The sequence below is a fragment of the Budorcas taxicolor genome, chromosome 16 (assembly GCF_023091745.1).
Source record: "Budorcas taxicolor isolate Tak-1 chromosome 16, Takin1.1, whole genome shotgun sequence".
Classification (NCBI taxonomy): domain Eukaryota; kingdom Metazoa; phylum Chordata; class Mammalia; order Artiodactyla; family Bovidae; genus Budorcas; species Budorcas taxicolor.
This window is the reverse complement of record NC_068925.1, coordinates 57074793-57094832: the sequence shown is the minus strand read 5'-3', so window position 1 is coordinate 57094832 and position 20040 is coordinate 57074793. Positions and strand designations below refer to the sequence as shown.

Below are 20040 nucleotides of genomic sequence, written 5' to 3'. Positions count from 1 at the left end.
TTCTGTATGGTTGTCTTTTCCTTCAAGTTTAATCTTTTAGCAACATGTGAGTGTTCCTGAATGTTTTTTGAAGAGCATTACTTCATCTCACAGTATTATCTTACTGTTCCTCCAGCTCGTTGACATGTAGCTCATGTGTGGCAATTTTTAATCCTGGGCTGGCTACCCAGATCTGCACAGCTCACTTTACTTTTAGTTGACTGTGAAGACAGACAGTACATTGGAAGGTAAATGTGATGTTCTGGATTATCTAACTAATGCTCAACCTCTGTGTGATGGCTGAATCAAAAGAGAATCACTACTTATTTTCTTGCTCCATCTTCAAGAGCCCTTAGAACAAAATGTGCCTCTTTAAGGCCTGAAAACCTATCCCAGGAGGAAAAGTCCTGCTGGAATGGTATGTATTTGCTGTATTCATATTTATTTCATCTGTAACAGAAATGAATAAAGGGAGAAAAAGTTGTCTTGTGCAGTAACTTGATGTCATCAGCCCAGTGATAAAATATCCATAGGGTAGTACGGAAGCACCTACCTAACATCCGTCTACAAGATGTTCCTGGAACTGACACCTGAACTTAAATCAGGAGGCAAGGGATGAGATTGTCTGCAAAGAAAACAGTGAAAGCAAAGGCATCAAACAGTGAAACTCTGGTCACTTCAACATATCAGAACTAAGAAGTACACAACAAAGGCTATATCAAGGAAGACATCATATGTGAAGGAGCTAAGACTTAAATACCAGCTGTCAAGAGTTTTAAGCAAAGGAATGACATGATACTTTGCCCTACATATAACACCTGTGTGGTGGGTGGCCGTGAAAGGAAAAGACTACAAGCAAGTTAAACAGCTAGGAGGATATGTTAATTGTTCAGGATGACAAGGGCCTGAACTAAGGTAGTAGTATTAGCAAAGTAGAAAAGGAGACAACTTTTTTTATTTGGCTGCACCTTCTTCCAGTAACACAAGAGAAGACTCTACACATGGACATCACCAAATGGTCAATACCAAAATCAGATTGATTATATTCTTTGCAGCCAAAGATGTAGAAGTTCTATACAGTCAACAAAAACAAGACCTGGAGCTGACTGGCTCAGATCATGAACTCCTTACTGCCAAATTCAGACTTAAATTGAAGGAAATAGGGGAGACCACTAGACCATTCAGGTATGACCTAAATCAAATCCCTTAGAATTATACAGTGGAAGTGACAAATAGATTCAAGGGATTAGAGTGCCTGTTAGAATGCCTGAAGAACTATGGATGGAGGTTTGTGACATTGTACAGGAGGATCAAGACCATCCCCAAGAAAAAGAAATGCAAAAAGGCAAAATGGTTGTCTGACGAGGCCCTACAAATAGCTGAGAAAAGAAGAGAAGCGAAAGGCAAAGGAGAAAAGGAAAGATATACCCATTTGAATGCAAAGTTCCAAAGAATAGCAAGGAGAGAGAAGAAAGCCTTCCTCAGTTATCAGTGCAAAGAAATACAGGAAAACAATAGAATGGGAAAGACTAGAGATCTCTTCAAGAAAATGAGATACCGACGGAACATTTCATGCAAAGATGGGCTCAATATAGGACAGAAATGGTATGGACCTAACAGAAGCAGAAGACATTAAGAAGAGGTGGCAAGAATACACAGAAGAACTGTACAAAAAAAGATCATGACCCAGATAACCACGATGGTGTGATCACTCACCTAGAGCCAGACATCCTGGAATGTGAAGTGAAGTGGGCCTTAGAAAGCATCACTATGAACAAAGCTAGTGGAGGTGATGGAATTCCAGTTGAGCTATTTCAAATCCTGGAAAATGATGCTGTGAACGTGCTGCACTCAATATGCCAGAGAATTTGGAAAACTCAGCAGTGGCCACAGGACTAGAAAAGGTCAGTTTTCATTCCAATCCCAAAGAAGGTCAATGCCAAAGAATGTTCAAAGTACCACACAATTGCACTCATCTCACATGCTAGCAAAGTAATGCTCAAAATTCTCCAAGCCAGGCTTCAACAGTATGTGAACCGTGAATTTCCAGATGTTCAAGCTGGATTTAGGAAAGGCAGAGGAACCAGAGATCAAATTGCCAACATCCGTTGGATCATTGAAAAGGCAAGAGAATTTCAGAAAAACATCTGCTTTATTGATTACACGAAAGCCTTTGTAGATCACTACAAACTGGAAAATTCTTCAAGAGATAGGAATACTAGACTACCTTATCTGTCTCTTGAGAAATCTGTATGCAGGTCAAGAAGCAACAGTTAGAACTGGACATGGAACAACAGACTGGTTCCAAATTGGGAAAGGAGTACGTCAAGGCTGTATATTGTCACCCTGCTTATTTAACTTATATACAGAATATATCATGTGAAATGGCTGGGCTGGATGAAGGGCAAGCTGGAATCAAGATTGCTGGGAGAAATATCAATAACCTCAGATATGCAGATGACACCATCCTTATGGCAGAAAGTGAAGAGGAACTGAAGAGCTTCTTGATGAAAGTGAAAGAGGAGGGTGCAAAAGCTGGCTTAAAACTCGACATTAAAGACTATCATCGTGGCATCCAGTCCCATCACTTAAGGTAAACAGATGGGGAAACAATGGAAACAGTGACAGACTATTTGGGGGGGGGGGGGCTCCAAAATCACTGCAGGTGGTGACTGCAGCCATTAAAAGATGCTTGCTCCTTGGAAGAAAAGCTATGACCAACCTAGACAGCATATTCAAAAGCAGAGACATTACTTTGCCAACTAAGGTCCGTCCATTTAGTCAAGGCTATGGTTTTTCCAGTAGTCATGTATGGATGTGAGAGTTGGACTGTAAAGAAAGCTGAGCGCCAAAGAATTGATGTGTTTGAACTGTGGTGTTGGAGAAGACTCTTGAGAGTCCCTTGGACTGCAAGGATATCAAACCATTAATCCTAAAGGAAATCAGTTTGAATGTTCATTGGAAGGACTGATGTTGAAGCTGAAACTCCAATATTCTGGCCACTTGATGCAAAGAACTGAGTCACTGGAAAAGACCCTGATGCTGGGAAAGACTGAAGGCAGGAGAAGGGGATGACAGAGGGTGAGATGGTTGGATGGCATCACCAACTTGATGGACATGGATTTGAGCAAGCTCCGGGAAATGACGCTGGTCAGGGAAGCCTGGAGTGCTGCAGTCCATGGGGTTGCAAAGAGTTGGACAAGACTGAGTGACTACTGACTGATTACAGATCATAAGAACATGAAAGCTGCTGACTCCTGGCATATCACTGATAACCTACCTTTCCCTTTGAATCAGGGTTCAAGTACTGTTCACATTTTTTTTTTTTTTGGGGGGCCATCTCTACTCCTCCTTTTTCTTCATGTAATTAATTTGTTGGAGGAGCCAGGTTATTGGTCCTGCAGAATGTCAGCATTTGGCTGTTTGCTTCTTTATGTGTCCTTTAACTTAGTCCTCTATTCCTATAAAGTGGTGTTTACATCCAGTGGCTTGAGCAGATTCAGGTTTAATATTTTAGGAATGGATGCTGTGTATCCTGCTCCATTACATCAGAAGGCTCCTATCTGGTTGTCCAACTTTTGCTCTACAGTCATTTTTCTGTAGAGCAAACTATCATTCCAATCCTTTGCTTAAAACTGACAGCTGGTATTTAAGTGTTAGCTCCTTCACATATGTGATGCCTTCCTTGATACAGCCTTTGTTGTGTGCTTCTTAGTTCTGATATGTTGAAGTGACCAGTTTCACTGTTTGATGCCTTTGCTTCCACTCTTCTTTGCCGGCAGTCTCATCCTTTGCCTCCTGATTTAAGTTCAGTGGACTCAGGAGGGGTCAATGTCACCCCTGCATTTGAAGTTCTCCATTTATTAGCCTGTCACCTAATGATTTTAGCATTTCACTGATGGTTGTTACCCTGACCTGTTTGAATTAATGGTGATTTTCTAAATTCCATGACTTTTTCTGCATTAGCTGGCATTTTTCTGTAAGGAACTTAAACAATTTATTTTCCTGAAATAAGTCTCTTAAAGACTAGATATACATACATGATTTTCTATTAGTTTTTAGAGTAAGTTGGTGCTATACCAACTTCCAAAGGTAATATGATTTTTCACTATCATTATGATAGTGACAATTTTATAATTTCTGTGTATTTGTTTCAGTCCCCTCCATACATGATTTTGATGCTCAAAATAATCCTTTCACTCTTGGGTCCTGTAACCTGTTCATTTGGTACAGGGTATTTGATAGTTCCTTTGCCTTCTGGCATAAGATAACCCAAGCTTACCTTGGATATTATTTCCTGCCTCATACATTTTTTTTAAGAGTTGGTTTTTTAGTAGGAAATGTCGGTAGAGACTATATCTGAGCCCTTTAGGGTGCTGCTCATTGCTATTGAATTCTGAATTAGATGGGGAAACAGTGTCAGACTTTATTTTTGAGGGCTCCAAAATCACTGCAGATGGTGACTGCAGCCATGAAATTAAAAGACGCTTACTCCTTGGAAGAAAAGTTATGACCAACCTAGATAGTGTATTCAAAAGCAGAGACATTACTTTGCCGACTAAGGTCCGTCTAGTCAAGGCTATGGTTTTTCCTGTGGTCTTGTATGGATGTGAGAGTTGGACTGTGAAGAAGGCTGAACGCCGAAGAATTGATGCTTTTGAACTGTGGTGTTGGAGAACACTTGAGAGTCCCTTGGACTGCAAGGAGATCCAACCAGTCCATTCTGAAGATCAGCCCTGGGATTTCTTTGGAAGGAATGATGCTAAAGCTAAAGCTCCAGTACTTTGGCCACCTCAAGCGAAGAGTTGACTCATTGGAAAAGCCTCTGATGCTGGGAGGGATTGGGGGCAGGAGGAGAAGGGGATGACCGAGGATGAGATGGCTGGATGGCATCACGGAGTCGATGGATGTAAGTCTGAGTGAACTCTGGGAGTTGGTGATGGACAGGGAGGCCTAGTGTGCTGCGATTCATGGGGTCGCAGAGTTGTACACGACTGAGCAGCTGAACTGAACTGAACTTAGGCCCTTTTGGTGGAAATTTCTAGATGTGTACTTTTTTTAAGATTAATAATGGTAAGTTTATACTGATAATTATACTGTAAAACATCTTGAATTCCTAATGGCGTCAATCTAATTACTACTGTCATCACATAATATGTAAATATGGTTTCAATGTACTACTAATTTTACTCTTAATTTTACTGTTAATAGTAATGATTGCATTATGACTTGTGTGGGTTTTTTTGTCCCTAGAAAATGGACAAAACACTGTATTCTAAGGTCACTTGAAAGTAGTATAACACTATATTTTGTTGGCAAGTTTTAGGGTTTTTCTTTTTTAAAATATTGAAGTACAGTTGACTTACAGCGTTAACTTCAGGTGTACAGCAAAGTGATTCACATAAATATATATTCCTTTCCAAATTTTTTTCCATTATCGGTTGAGAGATACTGAATATTTTCTGTATGTGAGGAAGTTTCTAACTTCATGGATTTACACGCAACTGTTCAGCTTTCCCAACACCACTTGCAGAAGAGGCTTTTTCTGCATTATATAGTCTTGCCTCCTTTATCGAAGATAACTGACCACAGGTTTATGGTTTTATTTTTGGACTTTCTGTTCCCACCCACCAATCCATGTCTGTTTTTGTGCCAACACCATACTAGTTTGCCTAGTGTAGCTTTGTAGTATTGTCTGAAGTCTAGGAGGGTTATGCCTGCAGCTGTTTTTTCCTCCTAAGGATTGCATTGATAGTTCTGGATCTTCTGTGGTTCTATGTAAGTTTTAGGATTACTTGTTCTAGTTCTGTGATAAACGTCATGGGTACACTGATTGCATTAAACCTGTAGATTGCTTTGGGTAGTATGGCCATTTTAACTAATTCTAATCCAACAACATGGCATGTTTTTGTTTCTTTGAACCACCTTCTATATCCTTCATCAATGTTTATAGTTTTCAGCGTGTATTTCGCCTTGATTAGATTCATTCCTGAAGTGAGTCGCTCAGTCCTGACTCTTTGTGACCCCACGGACTATACAGTCCATGGAATTCTCCAGGCCAGAATACTGCCTTCACCAGGCAATCTTTCCAACCGGGGATCAAACCCAGGTCTCTTGCATTGTGGGCTCTTTAGCAGCTGAGCCACCAAGTTCATTCCTAAGATATTTTGATCATTTTTTTTAAATTGAAATGTAGTTGACTTATTCAGTAATGTTTCAGGTGTACCACAGTGATTCAGCTCTACATACACATATATACCTCTGTTTTTCATTCTTTTCCCTTATAGGTTTTTATAACACACTGTACAGTTCCCTTCACTTGGGCCAGGTGCAGAGGTGCCATGACCCTCCATGCTCCTCTTTCTGCCCTGCCTGCCACCAGCTAGGTGCTGCACTCTCCTTTGAGCATCTGAGGCTTTCTTTCCCAGCTGACCCCTCAGCTGAAGGATCCCAGGGTGAGGAAACTGGTCACAGCTCAGGGGCACAGGTCTCACCCTGATTCTTGTTTTGTCCTGCCCAACTACGTGGTGGTCTTTCTTGCCACTCTGGTTCTGAGATCTTTTGCCAGTGTTCAGTGGGTATTTGGTGAGAATTATTCTTTAGGTGTGTGTATTTTTGCTCTATTTCTATGAGATGAGTTCCACATACTTTTATTCTGCCATCTTGATCTGGCCCCAGGTTTTTAGGTTTTAAATTCTTAAATTTTAGGTGGTCACAACAATGGAAAAAGGCATATTCACAGGATTGCTCCCATCCCATCTCTTTTCCCTACTGGCGGCCATTTTTATTAGTTTTGAATTTTTTCTTCCATTGTCTATTTCTATGCAAATACATATATATATTGCTGCTAAGTCACTTCAGTCGTGTCCAACTCTCTGTGACCCCATAGATGGCAGCCCACCAGGCTCCCCTGTCCCTGGAGTTCTCCAGGCAAGAACACTGGAGTGGGTTGCCCTTTCCTTCTCCAATGCATGAAAGTGAAGTCGCTCAGTCGTGTCCAACCCTTAGCATGGACTGCAGCCTACCAGGCTCCTCTGTCCATGGGATTTTCCAGGCAATAGTCCTGGAGAGGATTGCCATTTCCTTCTCCAGGGGATCTTCCCAACCCAGGGATCGAACCCGGGTCTCCCGCATTGTAGACAGACGCTTTAACGTCTGAGCCACCAGGGAAATATGTATTAGGTATTTACATTTCTCACCCTTGCCAACAAAAGGTAGGTTTTAACAGAAACAACGTTCTGCACTTTGCTTTTCCACTTACTGTATCCTGGTTGATCACTATATCAATATATGGAAACAATCTTCATTTTTTGGTGACTATCAGTACTTTCACTGTAGACGTTTCAAAGTACTAGTTTACTCAGCCATTCCCCTATGAATTGACATTCGGGTGTCTCCAATCTTGTGTATACCTCAGTATCACTTCAAATTTTTGCCAGTGTTATCTTTGGGAAAGAGCCTAGTAGAATTGTGAAAGGATAAATACATATATAATTCTGGTAAATACTATCAAGTATCCCTCTATACAAGTCTTTAAGCTTCTCAACCTTTTTAATCCATTACCATATAAGTATTGCCCCATACTGTAACAGTCAGTTTGCTTTAGACTTCTAAAATTCTCTTCTGAACAAGGTACTTTTGTATATTAAAGGTCACTTACATTCCTTTTTCTAAGAAACTTAATAATTTTAGAATTCTTTCAATGTTTTTGGTTATTGTGGGGGGTTGTTCATCTTGCTCTTATCATTTTAGGAGGAATAATAACCTTTAAATAAACTAATACTCCTAAAAACCTGACATTTCTAACATACTCTTGGACAGAATAGCTTTACTGAGCATAAAATACATGGATTTGCACATTTATTGTTGCTTTAGGGTTACTGTTTTTATAAGCCATCTATCTGATTCATAGCAAAACTTCCTTATTAGTACCACACAAATGTATTTGTCTATTATGTTTAGATTTAGTTCTAATTTATTCATAAATATATTTAAGCCTAGAGAAAAATATGTGATTAGATTATTAGGCCATGGTGATACATGCTATATGCATTACTTAAGCTGTGGGAGTAAAGCGATGAACCTCTAACAACCTTAAAACACAGGTACAAATTTGCATTTTATGTAAAAATTCAGGCTTTATTTTTACTTATTCTTACACTGGTGGGAGCTGATGTCAGGAACTGAAAGGCAAGCACGAACTTTGTTTTCTACCTTAGCTGAACAATATTACACACAATGTGGCATTTTCATTAGGCAAGATTTGCTTTTTTACATTTCACACCAGAATACAACATTACTCTTCTTGAATAAAATGACCTGGTTACTAAAGAAACCATCCATGGAGGAAGTGTTTAATAAGCGTATTTTATTTAAATAAATCCTCCAGCAGGAAGTGGAGAATTCATTGCCTTTACTTAGAAGAAGGCTGTTTAAGTAGTTATAGGTCAGATTTATTTGTGCAGCTCAGCAACATTTCCTTATTGGAAACATCATTTTTCCACATCACAGTTCCCAAAAAGACTTTAAAGTCTCAGAAGTCTGTATCTCCTTTGGCTTGCTTCTCTCTTGATTCCACCCAGGCTTTATTAATGGTTCGCTTCATATCATCATCTCCATCTTCATAGATTTTCTTTAGAACATTCATTAATCCCTCACTAGGATCTGTTTCAGTGTCATAGGAGGGCTTTCTATTTAAAAAAAACACAATAAATAGTGGAGGAATATATATGTAACATTTTATACCTTATGATTACTAAGTACAGAGAGACAAATTAGGCTGTAGGAAGTACATGAGATAAGAGCCAGACAGTATCCTCAAAGAAAGGATCTAAACATGCACGAATTTATCCAAGACAGTATACACCCACACTTAGCTCATCAAAGAATGGTCATCAAAAACAGTAAGGGACCCTGGCATTTCAGGTGAGTTTTAGCAGGAAAGGTAAGTAAATAATCATTTATCTTTCTGAACTGCTTTAATGTTTTAAAACCATGTCTCCTCGTGTATTATGAAAATTTCATTGAGAGAAAAATAAACATACATTATAACACATAGGCACATACTGAAGCACATATGTATTTTAATTAGAAAAGCCTTCCTCTTAAGACTGAAATACAAGAGTGTTGGGCTTTGTGGTATAAAAGCACACTTCTAGTTCAATCAGTGTGCAAACTGGGCCCATTAACTTTTCCACTCACCTCATTAAGTGCCAGATTCTTGGGATACAATAACAGTAAGACAGGTTCCTATATTCAGGTGATCCATTCTAGATTTAAAAGCAATTCCACAGATAATGCCTAACCCTTAGCCAACCACAACCCAAATGCCCAGTGGCTATGAGAAGGGGGGTAAGAGATGTGGATGGCTAACTGACTCAGTGTAGTACATCACCACTGCAGGAGAACAGAGGAATGTTTGACCAAGAATGGCAGTAGCTCTGAATAAACATTTTTTTCAGAATAGCCGTTACTAAGTAGGATAAAAATATTCTCTTTTTCACTCTATACCAGTGATGGTGGTGGTGGTGTAGTCGCTAAATCGTGTCCGACTCTTGCGACCCCATGAACTGTAGCCCGCCAGGCTCCTTTGTCCATGGAATTTTCCAAGCAAGAATACTGGAGTGGATTGCCATTTCCTTCTCCAGGGGATGTTCCCGACCCAGGAATCGAACCCAGGTCTCCTGCATTGCAGGCAGATTCTTTACCGACTGAGCTACGAGGGAAGCCCAGCAGTGATAGTGAAATTCTAATTATATAGCAGAAACTTGTGGAACTCAAAAACTGTATATGGGTATCTGGGCTACTCTAACTACTGAAACACAATCTCTGTATAGAAGTACCACAGCCCCGGGTTAAGAACTGGCAAAAACCACCAACCACAAGTACAAAGACCTCCTTAAGAAGCAACCTGCTAGACACATGCCCTCTTCTGGTGCCCTCTGACAAGCTGAAAGCACACATAACTGGGTTGGTTAGTCAGAGGACATTAGAAGGTAAGTGGTCCAATTATAGACTATAATACAAATAACAGACCATTATCAATGAAAATCTATAATCCTAGGAAAAATATAATTTTCAAAATCAATGAAAATAGACTCACTCTTTCTCTTTGCATTCTTTTTCAACCTGAGTCAGGTAGTCCCACCGTGTGTTTTCTGCTTTCTTTCTACATAAGATCAGAACTGTATCTGTCTTGACCTAGGAAAAAAGTAGAAAACAGGTACAACTTAGAATACATGGTGATAAGCATGAATATTTAGAATATAATTATTTACTCAATTACTTGAGTTACTGTTATGTACAGGACCTGTTTAGGTGTTAGTAACAGTTTTATAAATAGGCTGGAGTCTGAGGACTCATGGAGAAATGAAATCATATACAAGTAAAACTGGAATGCCTTCAAATACTAGGTGCTATCAAAAGAGGGTATTAATGGGACTGGGGGAGATTAAAGAGGATATTAATGGGGACTAGGGAAGGAACTTCACTTGGAAAGCCTTTCTGAGGTGAAATTTGAGCTGTGGCCCAAGATCCAGCAAAAGAGGGCCTTCCAGGCAGTTGACATGGCAAGGAGAAAGGCTCCAAGAAGGGATGATTTTGGTGTATTTGAAAATGAGGAGGAATGCTGGATTCTGATGACTGAAGGACAGAATAATATGGTAAGGGCAGTCAGTCATGCAGAAAATCATGTCAGGCAGTATTGGTTAAGGAGTTTGGAAGGTGAATACGCAAAAAGAGCAAGAATATACAACCCTTTCAACAAATATTCATATGATTCTAGGAGTTCTTTGAGTACTACCTTCAACTATGCCATTAGTGGACAAAGAAAGGAGCAGGGAATCATAAGCTGATCATTAAACTATATTCTAATGTTCCCTTTCAGCTGCTTCATAACTATGTAAATACAGCAGAATGGCCCATCTATACACCAGAGGCATTAAACTTCATTTATTTAAATTAGGTAGAAAAGAGAGATCAATCAGTGAAAAATATTTTCAAATACTTAGTTTCAATTTTGGGAAACAAATTTTATTCCCATTGTACAAATGAAAAACCTGAGGTACAAAATGATGAAGTGAGCTGCCAAAGGTCACAATAAGTGATAAACCTGGCATTAAAACCCAAGTCTCATTCTTAGCTATTTTCTGTTTGTTCAATACCCTCCTGATTCTAATGCACTATTCTTATAATCTACTTTTCTAAAGCAGGAGCTGGCAAACTTTTTCTGTAAAGAGCTACTAGATACAATCTACCATTTCAGGCTTTGTGGGCCACATGGTGTGCTGTAGCTACTTAAACTTGCCGTTGTAGCACAAAAGTAGCCACAGACAACACGTACACAGGTGAGCACGGGTATGTCCGAAGAAAACTTTAAGAAACAAGCAGCAGAATAAGGTAATTCCAGTTCGTCTTCATTTCGTAAGATTTCACAATATTATGACCAAAAACGTAAACTTACCTTTTTTGAACTGCCTTCCACAGAGATGGGTTTCAAGAGATTGTTCACAATCATGGAGTAACTCTTCCCATTTAGGTTCTTTACCAAAAGATCAAATGACCTACAACACAATAGTGAGCACATTATCTTTCTGGTTCTATAAAAGGGGATAATCAGTTCCTGTGGAAAACAAGCCACAATTCTATTTTACAATGTGCGTTTGGCCAGCTCAGAGCAGAAGACTCAACCTTTAAAGCAGATGTAAAGGATGATTAATACTCAAGTGGAATTTTAGAAACTGCAAAGGAAAGGACCCATCATAAAGCAATCTTCTCCACTGTGAGAACTCACCTCTCTGTGAAATTCACCTGCACACTCTCAGCAGGCACTTGATGAACTCCAGGTAAGGTAATGTAGATTTTCACAAACTTATCTGACTGGTCCCATCCTGGTAACAATAACAACAGAAAACAACAGGAGTAAAGCCTGATACTATCTCTGGAACAACAAATGCATATAGTTCATTAAAAAAATTCAGATAATTATCTAATTCCATAATCATATCCACTTCTCTAAGCAGTTCAACAAATGCAATCCTAGCTTCCTCAATCCCTTTCCCTGATTAAGCAGAATATAAATTTAGAGTCAAATTCAACCAAATACATCAAATATGACTAACCTAATAACATCCAAAAAATGTTATTTCAGTATATATTATCAAACTATTTGGTCTCTAACCTAGATGAATTGTTTACAGAAAACACACAAACATCATATAAAAAGCATATTATGTAACAAAATGTATTTTTATGTATTTATTGTATACTATATATATATGACATTTTCTTACCTGGTCCAGTAAAATAGAAATGTAGTGTTAAAAAAAAAAAATGTGCTAGAGGGTTCTGGAGAACTTCCATCTTCCCCACCGACAACAGTTTCTCCCTAAACACAAACCTATCTAGTTAAGATGCCATAACCCTACCACCTTCAGGCCAGTTTTCTACAGTCAAAGTACTTAGCATATTTCCTACCGTACTGCAGCACAGCACTTAAACACAGCACTTAAACTTTTTTGCTATGACAATACTCAAAACACATGATGACCTTCATATCTCTCTCTATGTCCTTTGCTCATACAATTCTCTTTTCTTCACCATTGCTGAATGCACCTTTTAAACTGAGATGTTTCTTCTAATTCTCCCTGACTCTTACCTTCCAGCAGTTATTTTATCAGCTATAGTCTCATAATACTTTATAAAGCTTTATTTGGTTAAGCAAGTATTTATTAAGTACTTACTATGTGCTAGATATTGAGAGCACAAAGAAAAAAAGATTATCTCTGCCTTCATGAGAGCTCATCCCTCAGACTTCAAGCTGTATTGCTTCCAAAACAAAGTCTACAGTCAACTGAGGAAAAATGGTATTATGACATTGTTATGGTACCAGGTGTATGTCTATCTCCCAACCACACCATGAGTAGGGACTGGGTCTTGCTCACTGTTGTGTATTCACAAGCCCAAGTACAATACAAGATATTAGATGCTCAAAAATGTTTTTTGAATTTAACTGGATTCCCTTCCTCAGTTAATATGGGTGGTTGTTTGGCAAAGTGAAATAAGAAACAGGAAGACAAAAAGCTGTCCATAATATATGAAACTAGCCATCATCAAAAAATCTACAAACAACAAATGCTGGAGAGGGTATGGAGCAAAGGGAACCCTCCTCCACTGCTGGTGGGAATGTAAAGTGGTGTAGTCGCAGAGAACAGTCTGGAGGTTCGGAATTACCATACAGTCCAGCAGTCTCGCTTATGGGCATACACCCAGAGAAAACCATAATTCAAAAGATACATGCGTCCCAATGTTCACCAATGCACTATTTACAATAGCCAGGACATGGAAGGAACCTAGACGTCATCTAGAGGAATGAATAAAGATGTGGTACATACATACAATGGAATATTACTCAGCATAAAAAGGAACGAAACTGTGCCATTTGCAGAGATGTGAATGGACCTAGAGATTGTCTCAGAGTGAAGTCAGTCAGAAAGAGAAAAACAGTATAGGTGAGCTTACCGGCAAAGTAAAAGTAAGACACACAGACACAGAGAACACACACAGATACCAAGGGGGAATGGGGTGGTGGTGGTGGGATGGATTGGGATTTACATACATACACTGCTGTGTATAAAACAGATAGGTAATAAGAACTGACTATATAGTATAGGGAACTCGATTCAGTGCTCTGTGGTGACCTAAATGGGAAGGAAATCCAAAAAAGAGGGGACATAAGTATACCCATAGCCGGTTCACTTTGCTGTACAACAGAAACTAATACAACATTGTAAAGCAACTATACTCCAGTAAAAAAAAAACTATATATATGAAAATTCAGCAAATCTAAAAAAAAGTGTATATATACACACACACAAGAAAAAAGTTTAAATAGCAAGCTAACATATATCAATATATCACTATTACCAATGAGCTGGAAATACTGAATGCTTACAATTTTATGGTAAAATAAACAAGTATTGATTAATGCTTTTCCACTTCAGTTTAAAAATATTAACTGTACATGTGTTTTATTGGGACATGCAATATATCCCTTATAAAATATTATATTCTAAACAGTATTATGGTTATTACTGGAGTATCTCTGGGTTTTTTTCTATTCAAATTTTCTTTGATAAACACAGACACAAAGCTGGGTCCACATATACTGAATATATTTCACAATACATTCCTTTTAAATCTCTTAAAAAACATCTTATTAAATAAGAGCTGATGGGTCCTCTATTTCAAATCACCAGAAACACTCACTCAAAACTTTTCAAAAATGACTGTTAGTCACTATTGAAGAACAGGCCTCCTCAGAGGCAGAAAGAGCTGGATGTGATGTGGGGGACAAGTCATACCGTAATTACTGATTTTCACTGTATATCCTGTTGTCATAGGAGCAACCAAAGCAGCTGGCTTCTCATTTTCTGTAAGTTCTGCTTTCCTCTGTGATTTCTGCTGCATCTTATTCTTCATTTCTATCTCAATCTTGGATTTTTCAGCTGTCAGGGCATCACGTACTCTTTTCCTAGTGGCTTTTTCCAGTAGCACCTTCACCTCTTCTAGATCTTTCTGGAGCTGTGTTAAAATAAAAGATAAATTAGATATGATAAATAAGATAGTCTGATATTGTACATATTGATCATTTCAACTTACTGAACTAAGAGCTAAGACTAAGAGGGTCACTTAAATTTTCTAGGATTGGTAGCAACTAGGGGGAGCCTGGTGGGCTGCCGTCTATGGGGTCGCACAGAGTCGGACACGACTGAAGTGACTTAGCAGTAGCAGGATTCTTTCCTCCAGCCTATGAATTGTAAATAACTCAAGCTCCCTTTCTTTTAAAAAGGAAAACTTGGAATTAACAATAGGTAATCAAGCCAGATTTTTACAGTTTGGTAGACTGTTTGCTATCTGCCTTTGTTTTCAAAATTTTATTTACAAGATATATTTGTGATTTATAAATATTTCCTGATAAGATGAATAAATTCAACAAAAAGGGATTCATGGATTTCATTGTAACATGCGGTCCTGTCATCAGATATTAGGAATTTTTTAAATATTAAAATAAATGAGACCATGATAAGCATGGTGAAATGGTACAGCTACTTGACTGAGGTAATCCTCTACTTTCCATCAATGATCTTCCCACCCCAAATAGTATAAATAAAAAAGTTTACTATTTTAAGACAAAAGATAAAAAAGACATATTTCTTCTAAGAAGTTGTCTGATTCTAAAGCTCCTGGTTAATTTTACCATCAGAAGTCTGGGACTTGGTTGCACAGTAGGGGGGAAAACCTGGGCAAACAATCTAACACACTCCTGGATCACTGAAAATGCCACCTGTTCTTTCTTCTCATGCCAATACATGGCCTACCCAAGTCTATTTCTATTTCTTTCTAGAGAGAGACCAAGACACTGTCAAAAAAATTAATGGGCTTAAAAACATTTTCCCATTTATCTTCTGACCTACTGCAAATGGATGAGACCTTTATAAGCAAAGGTTTATAAACAAATGTTTATAAACATTTTTGTTAAAATGACTTTACATTCTCACTTGATACTAGCAATTTGACAGGAAGACTGACATTATAGCCAGAGATCATGTAAGGTTGAATAGAAAAATATTTAAATGCCTGATAACTTGGTATAATATCCAAAGTACAGCTTGAAAGTGTTTATGAGTCTTAAAAAATGCAATGACTTTTTGCATTTTTCGTATGAATGCCTTTTACCCCAGGTCTTTTATCTCATTTAACTTAGATGCACTTGTTTCACCTATCTGTAACTGCTAACTTGGTATAAAAAGTCCAACTGTCCCCACTCTCCTGTCCAAATTCTGTCACCACCTCCCAAAACTCATGTTACTAAGACAAAAATTGCAAACTCATCTTTTAAGCATAGTCCCAAGTTCCTTTTAGTTCAAATCAATCTTTTCTGTTATCATGGTTTTAAAAATTCACGTTGTAATAACAGGATGACAAAAAAATTAAAATGCACAATGAGTATATTCTGTTTTCAGAGTAAGGACTTAACAAATGAAAATGTATAGTCTAAACAAGAGGTTTTACTTCTTGACTGAAATAGGAATCCTTTTTCTAGGAGAAAAAGAAACTGAGAATTATGCAAGAGATCCCTAAGCCCTCTCTACAGCCAGTCTAACTCTATAGAACTACAAAAATAAGATATCCACTCAAAGTCTGAAGCAACTTACAGCAGGCCTGTTTAAGGTATTCCTCAGTTCTCTGTTATTTGCAGAGATCTGACCAGTAAAATTGACCGTTTGGGACTTTTCCTGTACACCTACCTTAGATACAGCATTTCTTACCTAATTTGTCTAGGTATTCATTTGTTTTCCTTATGCAAAATCACATCTCCCTTTTATCCCTATTCGTAGTTTTTTATTTCCAAATTCTTCACTAGGAAGCATTAAAACCAAAGTGCCTCGAAACAGGCAGAGGACTTGTGCAGACATTTCTCCAAAGATATACAAATGGCCACCAAGCGCAAGAAAGGATGCTTCACGTCATTAAGCAAACATATTAAATCCACTTCACATCCACTAGGATGACTAACAACAAACTCCAGCAAACAAGTGTTGTTGAGGATGTGCAGAAATTGAAACCTCCATACGCTGTTTGTGGCAATGTAAAATGCTGCACTTTGGAAAGGAGTTCAGCAGTTCCTTAGTTATTATACGACCCTACAATTCCACTCCCAGATATATAACTAGAGATTTGAAAACCATATATCCACATAAAAAGCTGTACACAAGTATTCAGGGCGACACTGTTCTCGGGGCCCAAAGAGTGAAAATATCCAAGTGTCTATCAATTTATGAATACAGAAAATGTGGTATATCCAAACAAAAGAATACTATTCAGCCATATAAAGAAATACATGCTTCACCAAGTAATGAACCTGAAAACATTATGCTAAGTAAAGGAAGCCAAAAAGCAAACAGTCATATACTGTAACATTCCACTTTTATGAAATGCTCAGAATAGGCAAATCCATAGAGACACAACTAAACTGGTGGGTGCTGGCAGGAGGAGTAAGGGGAAGTGACTGCTTAATGGCTGCTTGACAGATTTCTCTGAGGGCTGAAAAATTACACAGTGCTGCTGACTGCACAACGCTGTGAACATACTGAAAGGCACTGCACCGCATACTTGAGAATGGCTAAAGCCTGTGGATTTTATCTCAAAACCAAAAATCCAAACTGTCCCTAAATGTATACACTGCGATTAGAAAGCTCCCTACTTTGAAGATGACTAATACTGAACTATCCATACATAGGACTGTAAAGCCACTTCTTTATGGGCCATAAAGAAGGCTGAGCACTGAAGAACTGTTGCTTTCCAATGGTGGTGTTGGAGAAGAATCTTCAGAGTCCCTTGGACTGCAAGATCAAACCAGTCAATCCTAAAGAAAATCAATCCTGAATATGCACTGGAAGGACTGATGCTGAAGCTCCAATACTTTGGCCACCTGATGTGAAGAACTGACTCACTGGAAAAGACCCTGATGCTGGGAAAGACTGAAGGTAAGGAAAAGGGGACAACAGAAGACAAGATCGTTGGATGCTGGGAAAGACTGAAGGTAAGGAAAAGGGGACAACAGAAGACAAGGTCGTTGGATGGCATCAGCGACTCGATGGACATAAATCTGAGCAAGCTCCAGGAGTTGGTGATGGATAGGGAAGCCTGGCATGCTGCAGTCCATGGGGTCGCAGAGTCGGACACGACTGAGCGACTGAAAAACAAAAAAGCCACTTCAGAGACTCTTTCCTCAGGGCACATGGTACCATCAGGCCTGTATTTAACACATAACAAACTTGTAGCAAGTTATCTACAATAACACACACATGCCCGTTTTCTTCATTTAAAGCAAATTTTCAGAATCACCAAAGTTAGTTGTGAGATTTCCCAGTCTTGCTCATATTAACCAGAAGATTTCCAAAGAACAAATCTAGTCAGTGGATACTCAACACTTTACTGTGAATAACAATATTGACATCTTAAGTCAGAAAAAGAGCAAAGCAAGTTTATGATTCCCGTTCTGTAACTGCGCAGTCTCCAAAAATGCTGCCTCTGTTCAGTTTACAAGGCTTAAAAGAGAAAAAGCTATTTACCACTACTAAGTTACAACTAACTTTCCAATTTATTCATTTTTGAAAACGCCTATAGCAGATTGCTGTTTTGCCAAGCACTGTTCTGAACATTTAGAACTCTTGGTCTTTACGACTCTATGAAATGGATACTACTGTGGCCCACAGAAGCACCATAACTTGTCCAAAGTCTGTGCAGAGAAAACATGACTAAGAGATTTAAGTGATAGGACCTAAAATTTCCCATTTCCAACCGTCCTCTACCACGGAATAACAGTTTTTGCAATCAGCTGTAATTTAACGAAGCTTCACGTCCTCAGGCTAGTGTAACGCAAGCAGAGGAGCCTGAGTATAACGTGAAGGTGACCAGCCCCCAGGTCCACCACCGCACCTACCTGCCACCGGGAACCACAACACATCTCCCGCTCACCCACCCACACCGAGCCGGTGAGGCGTCGCAAAGCAACTTTTCGGGGGGAAGTGGAGGCCCCGAGGCCCGCAGCGGCCGGGTCGGCACTGAGGCCGCTGCAGTTAGGCGGGTGGGAGGCCAGGCGGGAAGGGCGGGAACCCGAGGACGCAGGCGGACTGGCAGGTGCCGCCAGAGGCCGAAGGGCAGCTCGGCACGAGAAACGGACGAGACACGCAGCGGAAAGCTCCAGCAAGGCCGAGCGAGGAAGATGGGGCCGAACTCCTTACCTCTTCCAAAGCTGAAGACATGATCGGGCTGCGTCTGGCAAGGCCCGGGCTGCAGCGGCGTAGGACGGAGAACGGGAAACGCTACACCGAGCGCTCTCACCACGAGCGCAGACAACACCGGCACGAGTAGCGGCGGATGCAGCCGGCGAACACACCTGACCCTGCGCGAGATCTCGGCCCGCCTCCCGCACGCGGCGCCTCTGGAACCTTCGCGAGTCCTTCGCCGCCGCCCAGCCAGCCTCAAGCACCGCCTACCGGGCTCGGCTCCGCCTCGCCTCTCCTGACCCCGCCCCACCCATCTCGTCTCTTAGCAACACTCAACTCTCGCGATCAAACTGGCAGTTCGAGAAGAGTAACGCCTCCACCTCCTAGCCTGGGAAACTCTACGGAGTATACTTTGACCCCGTTTGTCCCGCCCGCGCAGTCGCAGCTCGGAACTGCTGCCTTCCGTGTGGTAATAACCATAACCCAACCCCGGAAATCTGCGGGGTCCAAACCGGAAGTTGATGACAGAGTCGGTTGTTTCCGTGCGCTCTAGGTTCCGGGGCCATCGAGGCGGCCATCTTGTGTAAGACTAATTCGTGAACTTCTACGAGGCCAGAAAAAAAGGGGAGAAAAGGAAACCTATTTATGTTAACGTGAGAAGGAAGGAGAACGTTAACTGCAGAGTCCTGAAGAGAATAATTTTCACTAGGTTCTGGCGCTTTGGAGACGTCACGACTTAGTGTGTACAACGTGGTTACGTCATCACGGCCGCGAGGGGTGGGGTTGCATTGGCCACGTGACCGGATCCGTTGGCGCGGCGGGGCAAGTAATACAGCGGCACCTGGAAACGTCACTTCAGCGTGAACGACGTGGTGACGTCACTACGGACCAGAAGAGGAGGATGGGTTGCGCGTGACCCGGACCTGCGTCGCGGCTCGGGGAGTAAAGCGTAGTAATATATGGGTATCTCCGTGGGCCCGGCGTTTGCGGTCCCGCGACCCACTCCAGTATTCTTGCCTGGAAAACCCCGTGCACAGAGGAGCTTGACGGACTGTAATAGTTCATGGGCTTGCAAAGAGTCGGACGTGACTGAGCGATTATCTTACTTTTCCCCCTTCCCTCTGTACACCGCGGAAGCACTTCCGTGGAGCCCTCACCGACAATTCTGCGAAACTAGTTGTCACCCAGGTTTGAAGTCGGTTTAAGTGAGCCTGTAGACCATAGATACCGACTTAGCGACTGAACAACATCGACCGTAGAAAATGTGAGC

The 20040-nt window shown here is 40.3% G+C and overlaps 1 protein-coding gene across 1 annotated transcript; it reads right to left on the bottom strand.

Moving 5' to 3' along the window:
- Positions 1–8107: 8107 nt before the first annotated feature.
- CACYBP (calcyclin binding protein) lies at positions 8108–19030 on the bottom strand. The gene is made up of 6 exons (XM_052653922.1): positions 18786–19030; positions 14340–14559; positions 11771–11867; positions 11441–11540; positions 10082–10179; positions 8108–8669 (listed from the first exon to the last, which is right to left on the bottom strand). The coding sequence occupies exons 1-6, from the start codon at positions 18804–18806 to the stop codon at positions 8513–8515; spliced, it is 693 nt and encodes a 230-aa protein (XP_052509882.1). The 5' UTR covers positions 18807–19030; the 3' UTR covers positions 8108–8512.
- Positions 19031–20040: the final 1010 nt, after the last annotated feature.

Bases quoted from the DNA above. Each gene is read 5' to 3' on its own strand.
- CACYBP (XM_052653922.1), bottom strand. From the start codon at position 18,806: ATGTCTTCAGCTTTGGAAGAG. The intron at 14,560-18,785 runs GTAAGGAGTTCG...ATTTTAACACAG, and splicing joins TGTCTTCAGCTTTGGAAGAG to CTCCAGAAAGATCTAGAAGA. The intron at 11,868-14,339 runs GTATGACTTGTC...TATTGTTACCAG, and splicing joins AGTGAAAATCAGTAATTACG to GATGGGACCAGTCAGATAAG.